The 27,095-nt window shown below is 42.4% G+C and overlaps 1 protein-coding gene across 3 annotated transcripts; it reads left to right on the forward strand.

Moving 5' to 3' along the window:
- Nucleotides 1–1,940: 1,940 nt before the first annotated feature.
- Nucleotides 1,941–22,041, forward strand: LOC146206461 (pre-mRNA-splicing factor SLU7-like). Of its 3 annotated transcripts, none has more exons than XM_084591138.1 (15): nt 1,941–2,042; nt 2,592–2,793; nt 2,895–3,042; nt 3,132–3,212; nt 4,835–4,999; nt 5,082–5,153; nt 5,236–5,370; nt 6,145–6,242; nt 6,342–6,409; nt 10,707–10,903; nt 11,450–11,554; nt 12,015–12,125; nt 16,450–16,611; nt 17,479–17,634; nt 21,717–22,041. In XM_084591138.1, the coding sequence occupies exons 2-15, from the start codon at nt 2,639–2,641 to the stop codon at nt 21,876–21,878; spliced, it is 1,815 nt and encodes a 604-aa protein (XP_084447264.1). In that variant the 5' UTR covers nt 1,941–2,042; nt 2,592–2,638; the 3' UTR covers nt 21,879–22,041. The 3 variants fall into 3 exon arrangements, with proteins under 3 accessions (XP_084447264.1, XP_084447263.1, XP_084447262.1); XM_084591137.1 differs by lacking the exon at nt 1,941–2,042 and adding an exon at nt 2,174–2,301; XM_084591136.1 differs by lacking the exon at nt 1,941–2,042 and adding an exon at nt 2,202–2,327.
- The last annotated feature ends 5,054 nt before the right edge of the window (nt 22,042–27,095 follow it).

Consider the following 27,095-nt stretch of genomic DNA (forward strand, 5'->3'; position numbering starts at 1 on the left):
TTCGTGCCTGAGAAACAGTTTGTCCTACATCCAAGTCCAAAGTGCAGACATGGATCGTCCAACTGAGCTATGGAGACATCTATCTTAACACTGAGCGTATTCATCAGTGCCAGCCTTGACTACAGCAACGGATGCAGAATTACCAGCATTACCGTATCTGTCATGTGGAATGTGATGAAACAGCGAAGCAGTGCGAGAACCTCCTTATAGTGCCAATGGCATCAAGACTACCAGAACAGAAGCTGTCATTAAGTTACTGGCCAGACAACAGAAAGGAAATCAGCAGCTCTTTATGTAGCCAACAGCCACTGTGACTAAACAATGTTGAGGAGAATGTTTTCTCTTCTTAGTTCGTAGTTCTGGTAAGTGGAGAATGAGGTGTGCATTTTTTTTTTTTTTACCAGACAGACTATTTGAGAGAAAATAAAACAATCCTACTCACTGAAAATGAGGTTCAGTCATTTATTCGTCTTAATAAGCTTTGGCGGGTCGCGATGGTTCGGTACATACATCGCCACTAACTGCTCAGATGCTTTAAACTGAAGGAGGAGTCAAGAAAATGTGCAATAAGGAACTGTGACATCAAAGTTACACAGGCCTACGCGAATGGTATATAACAACACGAGCCCTTTCAAAGCAGTTATTTTTATAGCTGCAGATAAATCAGGCCATAAATGTACGGCACTGCAGTGTTCTAAAAGGTGAGAGAATTGTTATTTTGAATCTATGGAGCAATGACCTGTAGTAGATGATTTTGGTGCACGAAATGCTGTTTTAAATACAATAAAGGCTATACACATATATTTCATGCAGAACTTTACAACGAACAAAAAATTTTAGAAATCTTGCAAACAAGGTCCAGCCATATGTATACATTAAGCATTATCGGCAGGTGGCCAGCTTCCACGATACGTTAGTCAAGTAGTGACTAACGTTCTTCCTGAAGGAACACCAACCGGAACGACGCCCCTTTTTATACTGGTATTTCGAGGTGATTAAAGTTTACCACTGCTACTAAATAGTGGTGTCGAAGTCGAGGACAACGATAAAAATGACAGCTAGATTCCATTCGACTACGCACTCGACCGGAGACGAGTTTGTCGCATCCCATGTGTTGCGCTACTTGCGCTGTACACCTTACTTCCGGATGATCCAAAGGCAGTGACTCCTGTAAATTTCGGGAAATGCAAGTAAGTACTTGACTTGCGACATACTGCAGGCATGTTCCATCGACAAGAGCGGGCTGACACGCATTGCAGAACTAGCGTCGCAGAGTCCACAGGTCGGAGATGGTGCTATCTGTAACTAAGAGAACGCACGGGAATATCACAGCTTGCTGCTTGACGAACAGCAGTACGCGAGGCCGAAACTCAAGGAGTATTATAGCAAGTGGAAAGGAACACGTACGGCCACACGGCTACGATATTCAAACTACAATGCCAAGAAACCCGACCGCCACCATCGCCACAGCCATGTCCGGCTTGCGAGCGATCACGGAGCCGGCGACACTGGCGACCAGCTATCGGCCTATCGCTTGAAACGGCGACGAGAAGCAGCAGACATTTTACAAACAAAACAAAACAAGGCTACGTCACATTCGGCAAGTTATTCCTCCTCACTTTTTTTCAGCTGGCGCATGCGCAGAAGCGACGGAGCATTCCAATAAAGAAGGTCTGGTCTATAATAAACGCAAGAATTTTGCAAGCACATTGTGGCCAGCAGAAAGGACAAACCTACTATGCTAGTAAAGGGTAAAGGTAAAAGTAACAGCGCATTCCTTTCATATGAATGAAGGTACATTTATATTTTAAATTAAATTCAAACTGTTGAAAAGAAAGCAGCTAAAAATTACTTTACATGTTTCCAACTTGATTATATAATATGAATACACAAAACAAACAGCGCCTAATGGGACGATGGGACCAATGGGACCCTGAGTCCTGAGTGACGGCGTCTTTGAGGAGCTCGTTCTTAGCCGCCGTGTGACACGGCGACAACTCCTTTGGGGCTGAACTCCCTGCTTGGTCCTTTATGGAAAAGAGGTTCGAGGGAGTTGGGACTTGCCCGTGTGACAGAAGTTGTATAATAATTTATATAGTGGAAGTTAGGCGTTTTATAACCTGCACAAACGAGCAAAAAAAAAAAAAAAAACAAAAAAAAAAACAAGAAAAAAAGGTTGTTGTTGGTTCTGGTAGGATTTAATCGCTTGTTTTGTTCATACACCGTGATTCGTACCGTGGTGAGCTACTAGAATTGCTCACTTTACGAAGGTCCATACTTTACCTTCGTCGTCGGAGCGCAGTAAGAATTTATACTTAGTTATTTAGGTGCGTGGATGTTTTTATTCGACGCAAGGAAGTCGGTGAAATAAGTTGTAGTTTGGGCTACTGATAGTTAGCTTTGGAGGTTGACAATTCCTCTCCGAGTGTCATAATGCTTTCCGTGGACATTTGCGACGCGCTGTGCTGTTTCGTAGTTGCTCTCTGCGCGTTGTGATTTCCGATCAGTTGTGAATATACGTCTAGCATTCTCTGAGCATGAATGTGGCCACTATTTTGCAGCATACTGAGCGGATCGTGTAATATTTTCAGCGAATACCTCGATGTCGACAACTTGAAGTCGCACCCTTCAAACCAACATGAATCAGACGAACCTCCCTGTGTCGGAGATCATAAAGAGCAAGGAAGCTGATGAGCCAAAGAAACAGTCACGAGAAGACTGGAGGAAGGCAAAAGAGCTCGAAGAAGCCAGGAAAGCTGGCACAGCGCCAGCCGCAGTTGATGAGGAGGGAAAGTATGTTTACGCTACGATTCAAAACGCACTGTTGTGCTCTATTGTACAGTGACCTCGATTTTCGGAAATTGACTCATTGTGATTACTCGCGTTTTGTACAGGGACATCAACCCGCATATTCCTCAGTATATCTCTTCAGCACCATGGTACTTTGGGTCGAAAGGACCCACGTTGAAGCACCAGCGTCCGCAGCCTGAGAAGCAAAAGCAGTTCAACCGTATCAGCGATTACTATACTCGGGGTGAATTCGTAAGCGGCCTTTTTAAAACTAAATATGTTGAGCAGAGAAAATTGGGGAATGACCGGCGATTTTTTAACATCCTGTTGACGTCTTCCAGGAAGCTAAAGCAACCAAGTATAGAAAAGGGGCGTGCGAAAACTGCGGTGCCTTGACCCACAAGCGGAAGGATTGCTTGGAGGTAACGTGGCCTGGATGACCTTGTTTGTCGTGCTGCAAGAAATTCAGTGCTCGTATGGAGCATACAGGAGCTTTATGTTAAAACTGGATGCGGAAGTTGGGACATATGAGTTGCTAGCATTAGCATCATTCAGTGCAGTGTTACTGCTGAATGATGAGTTGTTTTGCAGTACAAAAGCAATGAAGGGCTTTCATGGGACATCATGCGATAGTGGACCATGCTTGGTTTCCATTGGTGCAGGCCAGATCAGGTAGTTTAAGCAGATCAAGAGCTGAATTATGGAATGAGTCAACTACAAGCCAGGCTTAAGCCGATTTATTAGCCCCTGACCTATTCGTCGGCCTTAACCGGCAGACATACCAAGCAATAGAAGCGAGGCTTTGGGGGGTTTTTAGTGTGTTTTTTGTTGAGACCCATTCTGCACTTTGGCCCATGATAAACGCACAGCTTTTTTTCTGCGTCCCTGGTCACCAACATGGCAGCCTCTATGATGCTGTAAACCATCCTAGAGTACAGTAGGAGGTCCCATGGTAAGGAAGGTCAAAGCAGGGTCTCTTTTCTTGATACTAGGTCACGTAAAACCAAATGATATTGCAGTGTTTGCATCAGTGACAGCTAAAGATTTAAGTGTGTAGGTAGTGTCATTAGGTCAGTTTTTCATTTTAACCAGCTTCTTTCAGTTTAGACAGTTTCTACCACTGATGTCAAAGGTAAACTCATAGCTGACATGCTAGACCTTAGCGTTCAGGTTGTGTGTGAGGACTGAACACTTGTGGAAGTTGCCTTTTGCTTGTAGCTTCTTTTGCATAGCCTAGCCACAGAAATTAGCTTGCAAGTGCATTGCCATGATATTATATTTCCAGTATTGTCACTGGTCTCAAAAATGTGTTAAAGTTGCCAGGCATTGAGTTCAGGCTTTTTTTAGTTTAGAGCACTAACTAGCAATTGTGGCTTGGCACAAAACAGTAACAATGTAAAATGAGTGTTGTGTCAGTAGGCCTCTTTAAGGTGTGCAGAAACGTTATTCCAGTTCACAACTTATCTGAAAATGAGTGGAACCTCTGCATACAAGATGACTGTGCTGTCCTCATGTGCGTTCAAGCCAAGGACACAGTTCCAGAAAGAGGCTTTGTTGTGCTTATGGCTTCTGCTCTGCTGCCAGCAGCTTTGAGGCAGATTATAGATGAGTAATGGGATATGGGTGAACATCAAGCAGAGATTGCAAAATTGGTGAAGGGGTCCCAGCTGTAGTGCCTAGAACATCCATAACTGGTGTTTACATGGTATATACTCTGCTTGCGCAGTAGTTTAGGACCACGAGAAAATAGCAAACATAGCACCTATTCTGGGGCTCTGTGAGAAAGGTATAAATTGATATATTGCTAGCTGCCAGTGTAGTAAGCGACATTTATTTTCTCTTTTTTTTTTTGAGCTCCGAGAACCTCTATAGTCATACCTGTTTATATGCATACAGTGTGCTATGAAGCTTGTGCTAGTATACCACTTGGTAAGTGGGATAAAGCTAATGCTCGTATTATGGTTGTCTGAGTGTTTGCCAGTGTTTCATGCGCAAAGTACTGTTTCAACTATATTGTTTTTTTTTTGCTTGAACCCTTTTTTAGAGGCCTCGAAAGGTCGGCGCAAGGTTTACAAATGACGACATTGCACCTGATGAAAAAAACTTACCATCTCTAAACCTGGACTATGATGGAAAACGGGACAGGTGGAACGGGTTTGACCCTGCTTGTTATCAAGCTGTCATTGAAGAATACAGGAAAGTGGAGGAGGTACCAATGTGTTTATTTTCTCAAACTTTCATGTTTCTGCTCCGTAGCAGCAATTATGGAGCTTGCTTATACAACATTACAGGCAAAACGTCAGCTGAAAGAAGACAAGCTAAAGCATGACATAATGAATCTGGAAGGCATCAGTACACGAGAGGTAATCTTCATTACTATGTAGTTCCTATTCTTGTTTTGGGCAGTAAGGGCCAATGCTTTCATGTGCCGTCACATTTTTTCAGAGGGAAGACAGTGATGATGATTGTGATGGTGATGAGGACAAGTACGCAGACAATGCAGACATGCCTGGCACAAAGGTGGACAGCAAGCAGCGCATCACAGTGCGAAACCTTCGCATTCGTGAAGATGTTGCAAAGGTGCGAAGCATTTTGTATGTTTGACAAGTTGGAAATGCAGAATTTCGGTTGGGTTGCCATATCATATCCATCTTGCTCTCTACACTAGAGCAGGAAAGCACTGATAGGAGCTGCTTAGCGGGCTAGGTAAACAAAAACAAGGTTTGCTCTGGCTATATTATTTCTTGTGACACTTGGTTGTTTGGGTGCTTTTGCATGCCCACTACAGAGTAGGAGAGAGTACTGTGGTGCCATGAGCCAGAGTATTGTTGTTTTGCCACCAACTACTCCATTTAATAATGGTGATCTCTGCTTGTGTACTGCTATATAATGTGAGTCTAGATTGATAAATTACCTGTCGCTGACATTAAGTATTTAAAAATGGCACATTTGACATTAGGTTTGTATTTTTAGAGGCAGAAATAAAAATTTGTTCATTATTTTACAATTACAGCGATAATGGAAAAAAAAAAAAAAAAAAAAAGCTGCTGCTGGGTCAGATTGTTGGAGGAGCCGAATCATTCTGTGGAACAGATGAAGGAATGTGCATGTTATAGTCCTATCAGTGAGAGCAATGCGTTTTGATGTATTAATCCTGATGCTTGAATCTTTTCATTAGGTTTTGCTTTGCTACAGAGAGCCAACTTGAGACGGCTTAAAGCAATTGTGAAAATGTGCAGAAACGTTACAAACGTAGATTTTATTAGAACTGTGTCTAAATGTTTCCACTTTGGTGAAAAGAAAGTAATATGTACGTAGTTCTGGTAGCTGAAACTGCTCCTTTCCATCTTTTAGTACCTAAGGAACCTGGACCCAAACTCTGCCTATTATGACCCAAAGACACGTTCCATGAGGGATAATCCATACAAGAACTCTAACAAAGCTTCAGAAGAGTAAGTTGGCATTAAGAGGCATTAAGGAGGTTTTGATGGAAATCATCTAGTATTTGCTTTTGCTGCTATATTTACAAATATAGAACTTTTATTTTGCAGGCTCTCTTTTGCTGGGGATAACTTCGTTAGGTATACTGGAGACACCCAGAAGATTGCTGACGCTCAGTGTAAGTACACCATCCACAACATGGAAGAAGAGAAAGAAAATACCACTTGGCAGCCAAAAAAGTTTTTTTGTCATAAACTCATGGATCTAAGTGAAGTTTATGTGTTTGTTTGGTATGTAACTGAAACTAGCTTTGTCAAGTGTGCATCATTTTGTGCTGCTGAGAGATGTGGTTTGGTTTGGTTTATGGGGTTTACCGTTCCAAAGCGGCTCAGGCAGTCAGGGACACTGAGTGTAGGGCTCCGGATATTTCAGTCACCCTGGATCCTTTAACGTACACTAACTTCACCCAGTACATGGGTGCCTTGCTTTTTGGCCTCATCTAAAAGTGGCTGCTGCGGCTGGGATTGAATCCATGTCCTTGGGATCGGCAGTTGGGTACCCTAACCACTTGGCAAGGCTAAGAGACGTAACAGCTTTCTGTGCCAAGTGAGATGGACTAGAAGGACCATTTCAAGATTGTCTAGAAACATGGCTAATTTTTAATTAATCCTATTGGTATAGGGCAGTGGCCGACAGTGGACCAGAATGGCCGTATCTCATTGCGTGAAAGGGCCCGACAAAGGATGGCACAGAGCTTATCAACCAGCCCATTGCTAGGAGTTAAGTTGTACCTCCTGATTTGGCGAACTGATCCTGCTTGCACCAAACTTTAAAAAGTTGTCCTCTCTTATTGCATAGTATATCAAGCAAATCAAGATTAGAAATGTCAAGTTATGTCAGTGTACAGGCATTCAAGTGCATTTTGTTCTATCCATAACCATAAATGTTTGTGTGCTTTCTTACAAGTTTTTTTTTATTCCACTTTCCTCTTTTGCTTGTGAGAGAAAGAGAGCCAGTGTGAGTGATTTTTTTTTTCTTTTTTTACATTTTTTCATCACGTGTATATGCACTTACATTTGCTTTTTTTTAAGTGTGTGAACTTGGCAGAGTTTATACCGCTAGTTGTGGCCAAGTTATGTGGTAGAGGCAGGGCTTGGTCAGTGGCCAAGCCCTGCCTCTACCACAGTTACCAACTCTACTACAGTTACTAGAGTTGCCAAGTACCCGCCAGATTTTTTTATGGGCATGAGCTTTTCATTCATCTGGTGCTTGGCTTCTTGGCAGTGGATCTTGGGCCCACTTCATGGAGACCGCAACACGTTAGACTTGCCACTGGTTGACCAGGCTTTTCCAGCGCCATTAAAATGAAATCACATGCTCTGCACAGAGTTTGCTTTTGTTTATTTTATTTGGCTTGGGTTCTGATACTTCTGTATCATTGGTTAGGAACTATATTGGTGGAAGATTATGGTTAGGCTAGGAAATGTTAACAATATATTTACCCGTTGATCCCCTCCAATCATTTTAGGGCTGTTGCAGCCACTTTGAAAGCTGCTTTAAACATGACGGCCACTACCTCGACCTTGAAATAAGTTTTTCTACAGAATGTCGAAAGTTTAAAATGTCTCTGTTTATTTTAGCAAACTGTGGGCATATTCATATTGACTCATTTTGTAACAAATCTTGTACATTGCCTTTGAACAATGTTTGAAAAGCTATAGCCAAGCAGCGTCTTCTATCGACGCAGAAAGTGACTGCATATCTTGTTCCTTTATTTCAATTGGTAGGCGTGTCTGTTTTATTTTTTTGTATACAGTAAAGTCTCGTTAATTTGACCCCGTTAATTCAGATAATGAACTAAGAGCGTGGTTCTGGCAGACACCCATGTAAGGCTATGGCGCTGCACACTGGTAATTTGGACATGGGCAGGCCTTGCTGCAGTAAATTCAGACGGGCGATGTACGATGTGTGCAGCTAGCAATCACTGAAATAGGTCTCCCCAAATCTCACTGTCATGAAACAGTTGTGCCAGCGCAAGCACGACGATGGTCGGAAGTTCCCCATTTCTGAAATATAGCTCAGACGCATAGTTTCAGTTACGCCATCCCGCGGCTGCGATCGGACGCATGCATCGGCCAGTCGCGCTGTTTCGGACTCTGCTCACTGTTAATTTTTTAAAAATTTGGAATGGTGTCACGCGGTCCTAGCGCCTACACATATATCCCTCGCATGCATGCACCCACTGCTCCCGCTGCTCTGAAACTGCGTGACATATACAGTTTCACCGCACTGTGCGCTTCGCTGCGGTGCTTCACTGCATTGACTCTACTGTGCAGCATCCTCAAAGCTTGACAGGGCTCTTTTGTGAATAAACACCATTTTTACTGCGTTGCACTTCAAAAAGCATAGCGGAGGCCTTTGAGATCTTGCAGCACTTTTTCTTCAACACATTCCCGACGGTGTGCGTAAAGTAAAGCACTTGACGAAACTGGGAAAAACACGTTCTCACTTGAGTTTCATCTCAAATGCAGACAACCGTTGTGCAGGTGTTCATTAGACAAAATTGCGGTGATGCAAATGGTTTCAGGCAGTTTTTTCAGGCCCGTTCGATAATTCAAACTTTTTTCCTGGAAAAAAAGGTCGAGTTAATGAGAGTATACTGTAATATGTTAACAAATCATTAGCACTGCCACCTTCACATAGTTATGGTTGAAGCATTGTGTCACAAACCCCGCCTTTACGGTCAACAGAGGCGCGGGATCCCCTTTACGGTTTACCCGTCGTCCCTCTATGAGGCTTGAGAACAGAGTTAAAAGTTACGCCGGTCAACCCGCGAAGTATGTGTGTCGGTGTGTGATTGGGGAATAAGCTCAAGAAAGTCACTTCTTTTACAAACAATTGCATATTTATAGATAGTAGTCCAAATTACACTGCATAATAATCGAACAAAAAAAGAAAAGAAAACACTACGACACGAAGGTGATAAAAAAACAACTCGGTAAATGACAAGAGGGATAAAACCGACAATGAACAAAAGACTGCGGTAAAAGAAGACTATAAAGATAACGAAGCGAGTATTCCAGATATAATAAGTAGGGGCAAGGGTTACATAGAAAACACAGCGTAAAATACTAAGTCAGATCAAGGTTTAAACAAAGACGAAAACAATGTTCTATTAACTGACAGTCTGTGGCAAAAAGGAATTGTCACGGCTTTCTTGTTAGATAAGGCGTCAACGTCGCAGAGTTGATTGCTAGCGGTGGCCGTGCAAGAGGCTCAGTGAAAAACGACACTTTCCCAGAGCAGCCGCGAGAGAGGCCCGGAAGACTGAATCTTCCCAGAGTGCACTGCCGCGGGCGTGCTGCGGTACTCTCAGCTGGCTATGCTGTGACCGCGTCAAGGACGCGCGGTCGCTGTCCTGGAATTCATGTCGAAACCTGCTCGGAGGAGCAGGGAGAACTCGTAGGTTCCACTTTATATATGAGGCCGGAGATCCCGTAACTTGTACTCTATAGGTGAGTCAGCTTGTGACACATCGCTTTTATTGTGTTCAGAGGCTCAGAGGGAGGATGCAAGAAAGTATGGGTGGTTGAGAATAGCTACTTTTTACTTTCACTAATCTAGTTAACGTTTAATTCTATGAAATAGTTCTTGCTAATGGGTTGTTTCAAACAACAGTTTTCCACTTTGAAAATGTCTTTAGTGAAACTCATTTCAGTGCCTTTTAAAGGGACAGAACACTAATTTCGGCATTGAAGTTTTTTTTAGTGCATTGAAAAGGTTGCTTTCTAAAGTGTTTGATTCCATAGCAGTTTTGGTAGAAATGCTGTAGAAAATTTTTACTGAGAGTTTTTCGATCCGTTTTTATGTAACCTGATGCTGGAAATCATGAGCAGCGACTGTGATGACGACTGATGGTCAACAGAAAAGACATGTAGAATCACTTGCCAGACAGCAATTAGTCATTTTTACTGCAGAGTAGAGTCTTTTTGAGTTTCCACACTCAAGGCTTTTAAAGCATAGTAATGTACACCTCGTCGACAAAAGTAATGTGGGGCACTATCGTCGCTTCATCCACAGAATTCAAAACACTGTGGCGCCATCTAGTGTACTGAAGAGAGCGCAAAATATAATAAAACGGGACAAGCACTCTTAGAAGAAGAAGAAAAAAAAAACAAAAAAAAATGGGTACTTAAGAAAACCAATGATATTTTATGGAGATGTAGTCACGTGGGATACTACAGCAATAGTAATAGGGTTTCTCCGCAAGATGGCACCCCAATTGGTTTTATGCAATTTTCAAAGCCAAATTAAAATTGTGAAGCCTCTTTTCATTGATATTGTCTTGCTCAATCTGTACCACATGAGACATGTTCTTTTCATTTCCACCATAATCTCAAGACATATTTTGGCCAGTGCTCTGTCCCTTTAAAACGATAAAAATGCTTGGCTGAGCTTATGTATATATATTTCAGTGTTTGCCTGGCAGGCATATGAGAAAGGGGTGGATGTTCACTTGCAAGCAGAGCCCACCAAGGCTGAGCTGCTGAACAAAGAGTTCCTTTCAAAGGAAGAGGAGTTCCGTCACTCCATGAAAGACAGCATCCTGGAAAAGTATGGTGGAGCAGAGCACTTGCAGATGCCTCCAAAAGAGCTTGTATTTGCCCAGACGGTGAGTGGGCACTTAGGAACTGTAGCATTTTGAAGTGAATATTGATTAGATTCCTCCCTGATGCATGCAGTGCTCAACATTGCAGACATCGTGGTTACAGTTCTTGTACAGTGGTATTTTTTGGAATACACCTTGAATATCGAGAAATCTAGATTGCCGAAGTTTTCCGTCTTGAACATTTATGTGTACTTTCTGGGAAGAATTTTATCATTAAGTCTATATCTCTATTGCTTATGATCACTTTATATTGCCAGTTATCAGATAGTCATTTTGGTTTGTGTTCCTCTCTTTTTGTGTGTTTTGGCCAGAGGTTCTGTACATTTATGCTAGTCATCTGATGTGCTTCTTTTTGAGTCTTGCCAGGGCAGTTGTCTTAAACTTACTCTTGGCAGGCTATGTTCACATGCGCAATGCAAGCAGTTTGAGACGTGTAGAAGTGTGATAGCCTTATTGCGGAAAAAAGAGAGAGACACCCTCTGGGCACTCTCTCCCCTCGTTTTTTCTTCAAGATCAGGTTAACAAACTCAATATTTCATAATATTACAGGAGGAGTATGTCGAGTACTCGCGGCACGGTGAAGTGATTCGGGGAGCTGAGAAGCCCGTGATTCGATCTAAGTACGAAGAACATGTACTCATTAACAACCACACAGTAAGCAGCCTTCTTTTTCTCCTGCTTTCTTTTTGCTTGCTTACTTTGCACTTATGGCGTGTATTTGTTTTTATGGTTTTCATTTTCTTCCCTGTTGAGAGTTTGTAAAAGGTGCAGCTTACACAAAGCAGCGGAATGGTTGATATTAAGTTGGCAGTACTTTCTAATAAGGCAGTAATTACTTATTAGCATCCATTCAAACATTTGACCAAAGTGCGACTTTCTATGAGAGGCTTTTAGAAAATTTAAATAGTTCAAGCAATTCATTTTAACTTGCATCTTGGGCCGTGCATTTTAATATTTAACGAGTCTGTGCAGACTGACAGGTGTGGACGTATGCAGGCCCCCTTTTTTTTTATGTTCGACGGCTTAGGTATGCTTTTCAAACAGGCTTTCTTGCCTAGTTTTGGCCGTGTAGTGGTACAGCCTTGAAGGTGGTGTGAACTATTCTGTCTTGCAGTCTGTCTGGGGATCCTACTGGAAGGACTTTCAGTGGGGTTACAAGTGCTGTCACTCGTTCATCAAAAATTCTTATTGCACTGGGGCCAGTGGAAAGGAGGTGCAGGTTGTGGTAAGTTCCCTTTCTCTGACGTTTTAGAGAGGGCCTATTTTTCAGTGAAAAAGCCTGTGTGAGCCTAAATTATGGGTGCATTTGAATTGCATTATGATTCTCAAGGGTCATTAAACAGAACACTAAAACATTTCTTTGACGTTTTTCTTATAGTGCCCCTTGTTGTAGTGTACAGGCCACAACTTACTCCAGGTGCAGTGCGCATTGAAGGTGAGGTTGGCACCAGGCCTCACAGCGTGAGCTGTGTGAATTAAAAAACACTTAGAAACTTAATGAGCTGGTCCTTCATTGCTTTAGGTCCGACATGCTTATGGGTCTCACTGTTCTTTTGCAAGTTCCTGCCACAGTAGCTCACTGGTTAGAGCACTCAACTGCTGATTCCAAGGACGTGGGTTCAGTCTCGGCCGTGGCAGCCACATTTCCATGGCCACAAAATGGAAGGCCATACTGTGGATGTGAGTGCTTGTGAAAGAACAATAAGTGGTCAAAATTTCCAGAACCCTCCGCTATGACGTCCCTCTCAGCCAATGTCACTTTGAGACATTAAACAGGATATTAGACTCTGTAAAGATGAAGTTATATAATTAAATTTATTCAATATTATTTAACGCTTTACGCGCCCAGATAATGTGAGTGATGAGCTCAGACGAGCAGCTCTACATAGCTACGTTGTGAGGCCAGATGACATGGCCAAGTTGGCAGGATGGGCTCCCTCTTTGAGATGGGAATCGAACCCTCTGGGACCATTAGATCCCGTCTCAGACATGCTACCCCCAGGACGTGCAGGCCTGTTAATAAGGCTTGCTTAAAGTGCGGTTTTATAGACCCTATTCACTATCAGGTTTAGCAGGCGGCGGTTGTGGCAACCCTGTAATGCGGAGACGCCATAACATTGGGCGGTTCGAAATTAAAAAGCGTCTACCAGTGTCCTCCCTGCTGCGCGCCACTGATTTGTCGGGTACTTGAGACGCCGTTTGGAACGCCATCCAACCAGAGCTCGGATTTCACCGACGCCATGCCTGAGTCGCCGTAGGCCCTCTCTCTCTTTCTTTCTCCCTCTCTCATGTTGCGTTATGCTTTATATGGTTGCCAGAAAAGCTGCAATGACGTCACGTGAATAAGCTCTATATGCATGTCAGGTGGTCTTACACATAAAAAAGTAGCTTACGATTGCATGCTAATGACTGTGTGAGATAATGGAGGCATAAATTAAGGGTTTATTATTTAGGCAAGTAGTAAAGTGCATGTACGCAAATGAGGGCGTGCAAGGAAAGCTGCATACGGGAGCCATTAACGCTGTCATGCCATACCCTTAGAAGCGGAACTTAAGTGTCCCCCATAAATTTTTTTATCATTCCGTAATGTGTTTCATACTTCACATCCTTACCCATGACACTTATCTCATCACCTTCAGAACTTTCCTTACAAGAGCCCTGCCATGTTCTTAATTTCAGTTATATGGACCATGTGCAGTTTTGAAGAAAACAGGAACAACATTGTGCTGTTTTTCCTTTCTTCCAATTCTTTCTCAAATTGCACAGATATTTGATTCAGTATTTAGAGCTACATCTTTTTTACTAATCACATGCAAAAAATTTAATATTTGTGTACCGCTACATATTTGTATTATAATCTCTTCAGGCACCAATTCGATTTAATGAAAAGAAAACCTTTTTATTTTTTTGCACAAATTACAATCTGTAGACCATGCAGAAGACATGTATAAGAGATTACGGAAAATGTTTCATATTTGAACATATTGTTATGGTGCGGCAAGCCGATGAGAACAGGAGAACAGAGAGAAGATGTTCGATGACCGTGAGATGACGTTTAATGAAATGCTAGCGGGCCTAGCACGAGTGCTCCTGCCCGCGCCACTGCCCGCTTCTTCCTTGCTCGTCCGTAACATGACCCGCGGCTACCGAGCAATTGTCGCGATCGTGGACGAGGAAGTTTACCAATGATGATTCCATAGGATGATGATAGGCGCGTCTGGATGCTTGAAAAAGAAGAGAAAGAAGGAAGAATAGAATGGCTTGCCGGCACGATGATTCTCGATGAACCTTGACCCAGGACACTCTCGGGCCACACGCTGCCACGACTCGATGGCGGAGGCCAAGGCACACACCGCATGGCATAGGCAGGGGAGGATGTCTTCAAGTGTAGCGGCGTCTTGGGTCGTAGGGTCTTTGGTTGGCACATCTGGTCAGTGGGGTCACATATGGTCGTTCGGGTCTCTTCTTGTGTCTTGTGGTCATGTGCGGCGTCTCGGGTCAGTCTCTCCTTCGTCGTGTCTTGTGGCCGGAGCGGGGAGGGGGGACGGGGCGGAGGAATGGCAAGGTCTTGCTGGGTCCGGCAGGCTGGGGAACAGCCATGCGATGCCTCCTGACTTCAGCCGACGGGGCAAGAAGTCGTAGGGCGCCAAAGCTCCAGGCCAAGATGAGGGGTGATGATGACATACCCAGCACCTCCAACCAAATGTTACAGCCGCTTACAGAACTTGCACACTGGTGACTGGTGCGACCTACAGACTAAAAAATATGGCATATGAATTGCAATCATGAATGAATGTCGCAGTATGAGTGCCTGTGAAAGTGACATAATATATAATTAAAGGTTGGGCTTTCTTTCTGGTTCACTCGTTGAAAAAAAAGTCTATGAAAGTATTCCGAACTCAATTTTTGAAACTGTTTTAACCAAAAAAGTCACAATCTTTCACATGCGCGTCATAGCTGGCTGACTACTGGATAGGCATTACACTCAGTCAAGGAGTTGACGCAGTTGTGCGTTTTGAGGCATTGCTCCGCTACCTTACGCTCCTCTTGAGACCACAAGGCTCCACATCCTCACTGTTTGCTAGCAAAGCATTTCGTTTTCTCATCACCCTTTAGGCCACTTCGTTAAGCAAGTCTTTCTACTGCATGTAAGGACACTGAAGCAAAACCACATATATTAGTGTCAGGAAAAAGTATCGTGTTTTAGATACTGTGGCAGTTCAGTGGAATTTCAATTGCTACTGTCAACATGCAGACCACAATATCCTACCTTCTCGCACAGCCCAGTGTAATAGCCTACCGGCAACATAGAAACCTACTTTTTAGGTCTAAGAAGTGCTTGAGATTGAGCTAGTTGGAACATCTGACTTTTTAGGTCTAAATGTCCACTTTCTTTCTTGCCTAGTGGCTGTGTTGTTTAAATTCTGTTTCTTAATGGCAGCAGCACTTTCTTTCACATGCACAGCCCTAAGACATGCACAATATTAATGGCATGTCTAAGAGGCAACCGATGCCAGGCGCTTTCTCTGCTTGAAATTCTCCTTAGAAAAAACAAGAAAATCCCCCCCTCCCCCCTTTTTTTTCTCGTGAAAGAAATTTAGTAAATGTGTGGTGCAAATAGGACCATAGGACCCCTTCCCCCCTCCGAATGCCACATTTAAGAGTTGCCCTCTCATCCACCTTTGCTAAGTACTACCATTTGTGCCTTAATTACTGGTAGATTGACTGCTTGTCTGGAAAAAAATGCCAAGATAAACTCAAAAGACACTTTTGACCGCTCAAAAGTACCGGTTATATCACTGGGGGGAAAAAAAAATGCACCGTAGAAAATGTTGTTCGCCAAAAAACTGCTGACTGTTCTGAATTCCTGAAAAAAGTGTCAGATTTTCAAACAAAAGAACCAAAAACTCGAACCCCTGCCTATGCAGTCAAGCCCCGAACGTATCGAACACACACATTTGCAATGTATTATTGCTTCTAGGTCACAGATAAGCTTATCTGTTGCCATTTTTTATGTATTGAATTTGCAATGTATAATTGCTTCTAGGTCGCATTGCCATTTTTTATGTATTGAATCTTTGATATTTTGAACTAGTTTGTGATTTCATTCGAGTTAGATATATTGATTACGACTGTAGTGTGAAGAATGAATGAGGACCACATTTTCAATTTGGGTTGCTTATCATATGAACTTCCATCTTGGTGCTCCCATACTTGGCTCACTGTAGCTGGAGTTTTTGGGGAAAAGTGCTTTGACTTAGCTTTGGTCTTGTGCTTTGCATATTAATTAAACCTATTTTCTTTCTTTTTTCATTAGTTTTGCTCAGTCAACATCAGAAAAGACAAATGAAGAAAACCCACAGTGGCTGTATCATCGCATTGCCCATGTACTGTCTTGCTTCTGGTTTTTCTTCCTTTATTATTATTTACTAGTGTTGCATAAGACGGTTGGCGTACAACTTATTGGGTGTACTCAACAGTGCGGGATCTGTGCAGCAGTTGGTTTTTTTTTTCTGCTGGTTTATTTGTTTCTTTCTTTCTGCTTGTAGTTGGGCAGCGCAATGCTTATGCCAGCCAAATTGATGGGTGCTCCTCCAGCTGATGATGCTGCCCATGCTGAGGCAAAGGCACAGGAAGAGACACCGGCAGTTCAAGACTTGCCGCCAACATTGAAAGAGCAGCAGGATGAATCCCCACCTGTAGTTGCTGCTGTAAGTGCCAGAGTCTTGCACTCAGTAATTCTTCCTGTGCAGCTGTAGCTAGACAATTTGATACTTAGTTGTCTTTCTTTTACCTTGTGTACAAATCATAAATTTGGAACTAATTAGAGTGCTTCGCACATGAACTTGTTCTTATTTGAAAGTGCAGTTGCTTAGTGCTTTTGTTGTTGCTTTTTTGCTTTTGTGAAAAACATTGCAAAAAGCATAGTAAAATTATATCTGTGCTGACATCCATAGAATTCTGGGGTAGCATTTTTGGTAGCACATCAGAAACATCTAATGTCAAATTCTTGGTTCCAGGTAAATGCTCTCCGATAATATATGGACCGTGCTGCCTTACGGTTTCACACCTCAGCAGATAGACTGAGCTCACTCTGTGATTCATTTGCAGCTGGCAGTGCCTCTAGCAAATGGCAATAATGCTTTGTCACAGTGCATGCAGCAGCCAGTCTACCTTATCACTTCTGGCCATAGCCGATAATGTAGTGACACTGATTGTGGGTGCAGCACCACCCACCGTGGTGCCACTAGTGGGAAGGAAAGAATAAGGCAGCACACTCCATACTCTTTCGGAGACAACTTATGGTTTGAATCCAGAGACCAGTGGCAGATGTTGCTGGCTCTTTACAGGGCAAGCCACTGAAGTTCTATGGAGAAATGTGTGGTCATCTGTAATGCAGCTATTGCAAACATAATAGTGTACTCTTTTGTTGTTTTCGGGCTAGTTGGTGATCGTCTGCGGAAGCCGTGGAAAAATGCGCTAAAAAAACATGACACACAAGAGAAGGACGCATAGAACATGTGTGTTATTGCTAGCATGTGTATGTATCTTACCATAATCTTCTTGCTATTCTTCAGGGAACAGTCTCTTCAGAAAAGGCCAACAAGAAGAAAAAGAAGAAGTATAAGAAAGCAAGAAAAGAAAAACCAGTTAAGAGAGAGAGCAGCAGCAGCTCGGACAGTGAGGAGTCTGATGCTAAGGCAGAAAGAGAGCGAAAAGAGAAGATTAAGAAGGTAAAATTTTTTGCCATTTTGTTCTGTCTCATTTAGATTAAATGACGCACTTCTGTGCTTTGTCAGGGCCAAAGGTTGTGGTAATGTATTATATAACTTGCAGTAGATAATTACAGTGCCTTCTTAAATGTAATGGTCATAGATCTTCCAGTCTCGATGCTCAAAGAAGGAAAAAAAAGTGAGCATATTTTATTGCCCAGTTTTTCCTTCTGTCATTGTTATTTGCTACTGTTGCATAAGAATCGTTAAGTGGCTGCTCTAGAAAGCGCAAGAAGAGTTGTACTTCATTTGCAACCATTCTTGTGCTGTACTTCTGCTACAAATTTGTTATTTTTCTATAGCAAGTGTAGCAAATTCAGCAAACAAAAAATGTTTCAGTTTGCTAGCAATATAAGTCCCATCGTGAAGAAAAGGTGACATCCAGCCTAGTGTCTCTGCCACCTGGCAACCGTGGCAGGTGGGGAGAGGGAAATCCCCCTCTACAGGAAGAACCCTAGAAATGAAGATGTCTACGAATGACTCGAAAAGAAATGGAATGACTAACCATGATGAGCAAAATTAAAAGCAAAAAGGCCCAATTCTAATGCATTGTCATTACATGACGATAATTAAAACACCTCCACAATTTTTGCTGCTGTTTGCACTTTAATGTGTAAAATTCAGAGCAGGTTGCAGCCTTGTTTGTGCTAATTTGGAGTAAGTTGATTGTGAGGCAGAATTAAAGGGACCAGAAAATTTGTTCGTCTTAGCAGAAGTGCCCCTAATAGCAGAAGTGCCCCTAATAACAAGACATGAGCATGCTAGGTGCATCCATATATATTTTTTATGTGCAAATAATTAATAAAATAGCCTTTACAGAGAGATGATAATTGTAAGTAGAACATTTACTTCCCTGTGCGTGAACCGAGCTGCAAATTGAGGGCATGAAACAATCTCAGTTATCCTACTTGGAAATGGCATTGATCTAGCTTTAAGACGAAAGCCTTTCTTGGCTCATGGGTGGTGTAAGCGTCCACAGAGAATGTAGACAGGATGTGTCCACATGAGCTATCAATCAATCAATCATCATTATAGATATAGTGATGTAAGTATAGTGATATAGTGACACACACACGCACATATACCGGCTGTCCCAGCTAGCCTGTGCCAAGGGTTAAAAAATATATAGGTAATAGTATTTGAGATAGGCCAGGGAAACCAGTTGCATACAGCTGCCAGCCATCTTAAGCATCATAGGCAATTTTTTGTTTGAAAATAATTAGTTATTTTGGTTAATTCTTCTAATTTACTTAATCTTGACTTTAGACAATAGATGTGATTTGCAAAGTTTGAGAGCATCTTCAGAAACCCCCATTCGATCTATTTGCGACAAAGAAAGTTGTACGTGTATCTTTTTTCCGAGCTCCAAAGAAAGCCTGCGAATTATAAAAAATCACGTCACTAGCGCATTCATGCACCACGATTGTGCTGCTCTCAGCTGTGGCTTGAATGAACAAAATCAGATGTGGCCATGGCTGCATGGCCCCGTTTGCAGCGGCAGGCTCATGATTCTGTGGTGGTTTCTTCACCCACATGAGCCAGTTGGTGCATGTGGCGGTGCAATTTGAAGTGAGCGCGGTGAGCTGGCTGACCGGGCTGCAACCATTGCCAGCTTATCAGCCTAAAGGTTTATTCACATTCGCGAGTCGCAAAGGGCGTGCGACCGACTATCACATACGACCAAGGAGCTGCTCAGCTCAATCGATGTTCACACTTGCAAATGCGACCTGCGGGTTACTTTTCAGACTTGCTTATCTTGACTGTTCGCCACGTAGAGTAAAGCTAACTTCAGTTCACTTCAGCTGAGCCGCTGATTGGTTACCGGTTTGTGACCAGTTGTCGCAAAGCTGGAAAATCGAGCAGTGCTTGAACGGCCTGCGACTGTCGCTTTTTGACTTATGCGAACATTTGCGACAGTCGCTTTTCGACCAAAATGGTCGCACAACCTCCACGAGTTGCAAGTTTGAACAGGCCATAATGCTGGAACTGGGCTGTCGAGTCGCGGCCGCAGGGTGTTGCGGTTCACCTAATCCATGGCTGAGAGCTGCACAATCGAGGCGTGCGAATGCGCTTGTCACATGCTTGTTTTTGTGTGCCTTGGGTTTTTTTGGAGACCGGAAGAAAGATATGCGTGCGATGTTATTGGGAATAAATGGAATGGGGGTTTCTGAAGGTGCTGTCCAACATTCCAAATAACATTTATTGTCTAAAGTCAGTATTAAGTAAATTAGAAAAGCTAACCTAATTCATTATTTTTGAAAGAAAAATTACCCTCATGTGCAATACTGCTGCCAGCTCTATAGAACTAGTTTTCCTGGCCTATCTCAAATATTTAATTTATTAAACCTTGACTCAATTTCGCTGGGATATCCAGTGAATGATAGCTACTGATAAATAATAGTGGTAATGATAGTTACTGGCAGTATATGGTGATCATAGTTGCTGATAGTAGTGATAGTTCGTAATAGTGATAATGGTAGTTAAGGACAGTGGTGATGAAGGTAATAGGGGTAGTGACAATGAAGATAGTAGTTAGGCATCAATGCCACCAATGCTATCTAGCTTGATAGCCTTCTCCAGTTCTCAAGGCAACATTTTGATATCTCTAGAGCCCTTTCATCACTGTCACCGCACTGCCTTTTTGCGGTTGTCTGAAAGCGAAACCTAGCGCCTGCGGCAAGTTAGTCCCACTAGGGTGGCATGGTAGGAGCATTTGACAAGACATAATTATATCTTCAATCATCTCTATATGTTATTATGATAATGATAGTGGTGGTGATGATGACAGTTAGTGACAGTAATGATAGTGTCAATAGCAATGACAGTGATGACGACAGTGGTGGTGGTGTAGTTAGTGATAGTGATGATGATAATAATAATAGTTGGTGGTAGTGGTAGTAATGATGATGACAGTAACAGCATAATGTCATGACATGATAATGTCATGGGTTTGAGAGGAAAGAGACTTTCACATTTCTGCTTATCAGATTTAAGTGCAATCTTTTATTTATTTATTTTTTTTTTCCTTTTTGCCGTCTCTTTTTCCTCGCTGTATCCCACAGCGGCTGCTGTTTGTTTCATGGCTGTTTCATTATTTCTTAAATTTATTTTTGCTTTCCACCTTGTTCCTAGCACTTTGAGGTGCCCAGCCAGGTTCTGTTATTTTGTGCCTTCTGCAGCATAATTGAAGAACGCTGCTAGTATGCACACCACGTGCCTTTCCATATACTACAGGCAATGTGTGTGGCACAGATATCTGCCATCTCTGTGGCACAGTAACACACATTGTAACTCTGTTGAAAATGCGGCCCCCGAGTTTTTTAAGCCCCAAATTGACGAGAGGGCGCACTTTTAGTTCATAGGAGACAACAAGCTGCATGACGAGATCTGACCGCAAAAACATGCTCTCCTGCAAGGCGGCTTCACTGCTGCTTTGCATGAAGGTGCACAGAAGCCTTCTTGAGGAGGTGTGCTTTTTGGCGTAGTAGAAGCATTCCATTTCTTTTTCTTTCTCTAGCACTGCACGGATGCCCCATGAGTGCTGTTGCACAGTGTCGCCGTGGTTTGCAGTCACTGGAAAAGCGCATTTTAAATGAAGCACCCGTGAAACAGTTTAAGATTATTTTTTTTTACACTGAGCCTTATGGGAAACCAACCAAACGGTCTCACATTGTTCATCTTATCCAAGAATTTTTCTTAGTTGAGTTCATCAGAGTAGGAGCTGTATTAGGTAGAAGATAAAGAAGCAGTCGTCCAGGGTTTATCATTCAGCTAAGGCATTTTCTGATTATATTTTTGACACTTGTTGATTTAAAGAATTTGGTCACAAATTTGTTTGTTCATTACTATTGTGCAGTCCATAGAGCAGATTGACAGAGATCGGACTCAAGTTCATAGCAGGAGTGCATTGTATTAGGCAGAAAATAAAAAAGCAGTTGTTTAGGGTTTATCATTTAGCTAAGGGATTTTCTGTATAAATTTTTGACACAATTCTTCATTTGAATTTTGTCACAAATTTGTTTGTTCATTGCTAATTTGTACAGGCCATGGAGCAGATTGACAGTGATCGGACTCAAGAGACTGACGAGCGAAAGCGCAAGTACAACAGCATGTATGATGTGAAAGCACCAACTGAAGAGGAGATGGAAGCTTACTACATGAAACGCAAGAGAGACAACGACCCGATGGCCCTTTTCATCTCATGATTGTTTATAATAGGTATTCTTTGCATCTTGTTTACAACATGTACATACTGTCATGAAGTGTTAAACTTTAATTGGCATTAAAAGTGAAACATGTTTATAATAGGTATTCTTTGCATCTTGTTTGCAACATGTACATACTGTCATGAAGTGTTAAACTTTAATTGGCATTGTGTGTGTGTGTGTGTGTGTGTGTGTGTGTGTGTGTGTGTGTGTGTGTGTGTGTGTGTGTGTGTGTGTGTTTTTTGAGTACTGCATGAAAAGAAGCAAAATCAAAGGTGCCTCATTTCACACCACACTTTTGCACTAAGCAGATAACTGATAGCCATCTCTCTTGTCATATTATGGCATAGGCACTGGTTAACAGAAGCATAAGGTGTAATCTTAGTTGTGGAAAACAGATGCTGTGAAATGTATGCTGCTTTTTTGGGTGTCAGCTATGTGTTTCTATGTAGTTGGTTCTTATATGTTTCTGTAAAATTACCTGAAATGAACCACGCGTGTGTGTATATTTATGTAACAAGTTATCACTGTGGAAAATGCCCTCGATGTGCTTTGTGTTACTGCCTTGTTGCTTGCTGGAACTCTTCCGAGGCTACTGAACAAGTAATTCTGGCATTCTTGGAGGTACACAGCTGCCGGAAAACTCTTCTTCATTTCAGCCTGTCAATGTAACAGATAACATATTACATTGTTACAATAGTTGTATAGAAACTGCGGCTGTAAACAGGGGCCACAAGGTTGATTTTGATCAAGAATGGCTGCAGTTTTCTTCTTTATTCACATATGGTATGTCTAGTTTTGCACTGTGTTGTCTTATTTCAAAAAGGCATAATTGCAGCATGCATCGTTCAGCATATTACTGAAAAAGAAAACAAAAAAGAAAAGGTGTGCCATAGCAAAACAAACACAACTTGTGCTTCTACAATCAATCACTCGAGGCTGTCGGGGATGCTTTTGGCCAAAGTTAGGTGAGTGAATGCTAGAAAATAATACATAATTGTTTTGAGGCTGTTACATGTGTATATAGTTTACTGCTCTCTTTATGTGAATACAAAATGCAGCTTGCACAGGCTTATAATATAAATGGAATGTGTGGAAGGAAATGAACAGAAAAACTGCACTGCATTTATGGCTTCAAGTTGGATGGGAGAAAAGAAAAATTGTGCCAAACGCATCCGCATTTTTCTTGATTCTTCAAAGAAAGGTTTGTGATACCCCAAAACATGCATTGGCATCTACTGCAATGTGACATCAGTTTTCTAGCCATCAGACCTCCAAGTCAGTTTGCTAGCTCAATTCTGTATGGAGGAATGCTGGGGCAGAAGGAGACCTGTGCTCGAAATTAACACTGTGTCATTGTTTGATTTAAAAAAAAGGATGCAAACAAAGAGAGTGGCATCAATGTGGCAGTCCTGCTGATAATGCAGAAGTGTGCAAATGGCTTTGCTTGGTTGTGGGCTCAGTGGAACTCTTAAATTCTTTTGTGACTTTTATTGTAAACATTTTAGACATTACACTTATCACTACCTCTTACTCTTACATGTGCATAAACAAAGCTTGCAATGCATCATGGTAGGTGAGTATACAGAACTTGCGATGCAGGCTGAAAACTACTGGTGCAGTACCAGAGCCACAGTCAATGTCTATATAGCTGCCTGCCTCATCATTGTTTTTTTTTTAGTTTTTCATGTAGTATCACTGTGCTGCCAGAGGCTGGATCAATACCTATTTTAAAAGAACATCAGTTCCTGAAGAAATGCTTGTCAGTAGCATGGTAAAATCTGCATCCACTGTATTTTTTGCTGTCAGATTAGGAGACGGCAAGAGCCGTGGTTAGTACATTGGTGTGACACACACACACACACAAAAAAAAAAAAAAAAAAAAAAACATAGAGACTGGTTCAATAAATTACTGTACTTACAGAATCAGTTCTCTGCGACATTATCACCTTCAAAATAGTCGCCTTCAGCATTCACACACTTCTGCATTCGGTGCTGCCATTGCTGGTAACAGTTCCGGAATGAGGTTTTTGGAAGGCCCTTCAGGAGAGAGTCCGTTTTTGCCTGAACCTCTTCAACTGAGGTAAAATGAGTTTCCTTTAAGCAAGATTTAACTTGGGAAATAAAAAAAAGGGTCGCATGGAGCCAAATCAGGCGAATAAGGAGGATGCTCTATCACAGTAATGTTTTTGCTGGTCAGAAACTGCTTGATAGATAGGGCCGTGTGAGCGGGTGCATTGTCCTAGTCTGTGACCTTTTCCTAATTTTTTCACGAAGTCTTATTAGTACGTCAATGTAGTAGTGTTGATTAGCAGTCTGACCACTGGGAACCCACTCAATCATTATAATTCCATTAATGTCAAAGAAGACATTGCCCTGAAGTTTCATTTTGACATGCGTGCTTTTTTTGGGGGTCTTGGGGATCCTGGAGACTTCCACTGCATTGACTGGCACTTACTTTCTGGGTTATAGGTAAAAATCCACGTCTCATCACATGTTACAACAGATTCCAACAAATTTGGCTTGTTTGCAATGCGTTCTAACGTATGCACACACACGTCTTTACGGCACTGTTTTTGGTCATTGGACAGAGTTTTTGGAACAACCTTTGCACAAATCTTCCTCATGTGTAATTCATCCGTTAAAATGCATCGAACAGCTTCCCAATTGAAGTTAACGAACTCCGCCATTGCACGAACACTTAATCTTCGGCCAACATGGTTCACATCACAAACTTTGGCAATTTTTTTGGCCTGTAATCGTTGACTTTGGGCGCCCAGCACGTTCATCATCTTCCACACTGTCCGTTCCGCCTGAGAACTGCTTATGCCATTCAAACACATGTGCACGAAACTTCATGTTGATTCGCTGTTCGGTTTTTACATCTGACATTTTTCCGGCAGAATGCAGTTGCATGTTTTCACTCAACGACGCAACACTCCCAACTGGCGTGATCGGTTCCGTCGAAAGGGGTACAGTGGATTCGTATTCAAAACTGGCCGCATGAATAGAGGTGGGGCAGGTGGCGGGGTCACTAAACTCTGGGACAACTTTCTGTGGCAGTGTGGTGGAAGCTACGGAGCCGAGCGCACCATCTCGCTCTGCACAAGAATATGGTGCCTCCAGAAATTTCGCAGGTGATGCTCTGGAATGTTATACCATTACGGAACTATTAACCTTATTATTGTATCAGGCTTATACTACAGTACTAGTCAGTACAGCGGGAGTTTAATACACAGCGTTCATGTCAATGGCTGCTCGGCCCGTCAACAATCGCGCAAGCAGCGTATGCGGGGCCGGGTGGGATGCGTCTGCCGCTTTTCTCCGCCCATTTCTGCGCGCGTTCGTAACGCGTGTCTGTTTTTGACACCGTACGTCGTGCATGGTGTTGATTAGCCACGACGTTTTCTTCATAAGCCATCAGTGACGTAAAGGAACATGTTGCTGCTTAGTGGCAGCCAGAGAAACTGTTATCTAGGTACTCCGAACTACATGGCGTAGTAACACAGTTAGGAAAGCCCCACCCCCATAGGTTTAGCTCCATTGCCACAGAAGGTTGCCCCCGAGTACAGTAACGCCAACAAAATAGTAATTTCCAACTCCACTCTTTTTTTTCAAGCTACTCGTTTCCTTTGTGTCGATCACACCTCGTAGCTGTTGAGATGCTAAAATGTCAATTCGGAAGCCAAATTTTAAAAAATTATGCGTACTAGCTATAGCACCATTATTAGGAAAAAATGAGACTACTACCCACTCCGTTCAAAATGCGTGGCTGGCATGAATGTGGGAGACCTTGAGGCACTGAGTGTTGTCCTCTTTGGATATGTCAGCAATGTAGGGTACATTTTTTTATATGCATAGAAGATATGGCCGATTCCTCCTCCCCTCGATTTATTTGAAGCACATATATATTTTATGAAATAGGTGAACTCAGTCAATCCCTTTTAAAGCGGCACTTTGTAGACAATATTTCAGTACACGTATGTTAATGAAGCTGAAGTATTAGTGACTTTTCAGCAGTATTGGATTTATGAACATGCACACCAACATTGCCATCAGCTGCAATTACAATTGCATATTATATGCGGGTCGTATATGCTTCTCTAAGATGAACCGCTGAATGTATTGCAGCTCAAATTTCGCACAGAAATGTCAGGATTTTTTTATACCAAAATTTCTTAGGGTATACTTGCCTAATGCGACTCGTGCGACTTGCGACTCGTGCAAACAGTGAACTTTTTTGGAGGACTAGGGTTCAATGCAAAGCAAAGGAATTTAAATTTGTCTGGGTGCGAAGTGGGAAAATATTTGTGAGGAAGACCGAGGGTGCTACAGCTCTAAAAATCATGTCTGTAAGTGACGTTGATAAGATGGTCTAAGATTAGTACTTCCTCGCAAAAGAGTATGTCATTTCCAGATTTCGGCTCCTTTGTTAAGACCTTTCAGCCAGTGTGGGTTGTTCTTGTACCATTCTTCACATTAATATTCGGAGCATCAGGAAATACTGGGATCAATTTGCGGTTACGGCCTCTGCTCTCAGTGACTTTGTTGACGTGTTTGCATTAACGGAAATTAATATTACCGACACTCTAACCGATGCCTTTGGGCTTCCCGGTTACCATGCCTACTTCCTTACACGCAACAACAGCAGGGGTGGTGGCATTGCGGTATACTTTAGGGAATCACTGATGGCCTCCGAGGTTAGAGTTTCCTTCGGCACAGTAGAGGTCATGGCCTTTGAAATATTCTGTCATGGTATTTCATTTTACCTTCTTGCTAATGGTATCGCCCTCCTAGTCTAAATGTGTCGGGATTTATTGAAGAATTACAAACAATATTGAAAACCAATTTTATTGCTAAAAATGTGTGCATGATAGGGGACATCAATATCGATTTGATGAAGGGTGATCGCTATGGCACTGAAAGTTACTTAACCGTGCTCGCAGAATTTGGCATTGAACTACAGATCGCCGATCCTACTAGAGAAGAATTTTTTAATAATCGCATTACAACTACTTGCATTGACCACGCTAACGTCCGTGCGTCGGACATTTCCTCAGTGTCCGGAGCTGTAATCAGACAGAAACTGGCAGATCATTATTACATTGCGTGTCGCCTTATGAAAACAGACTCTATGCAGCACGCCAACTCTACGAGGTGCGTTATGACCATTCTAGACCAAAAAAAGTTCGATAATCATGTTACTGAATATGAGTG

The sequence above is a fragment of the Amblyomma maculatum genome, chromosome 1 (genome assembly GCF_055883805.1).
Source record: "Amblyomma maculatum isolate TAMU_Amacu chromosome 1, ASM5588380v1, whole genome shotgun sequence".
Classification (NCBI taxonomy): domain Eukaryota; kingdom Metazoa; phylum Arthropoda; class Arachnida; order Ixodida; family Ixodidae; genus Amblyomma; species Amblyomma maculatum.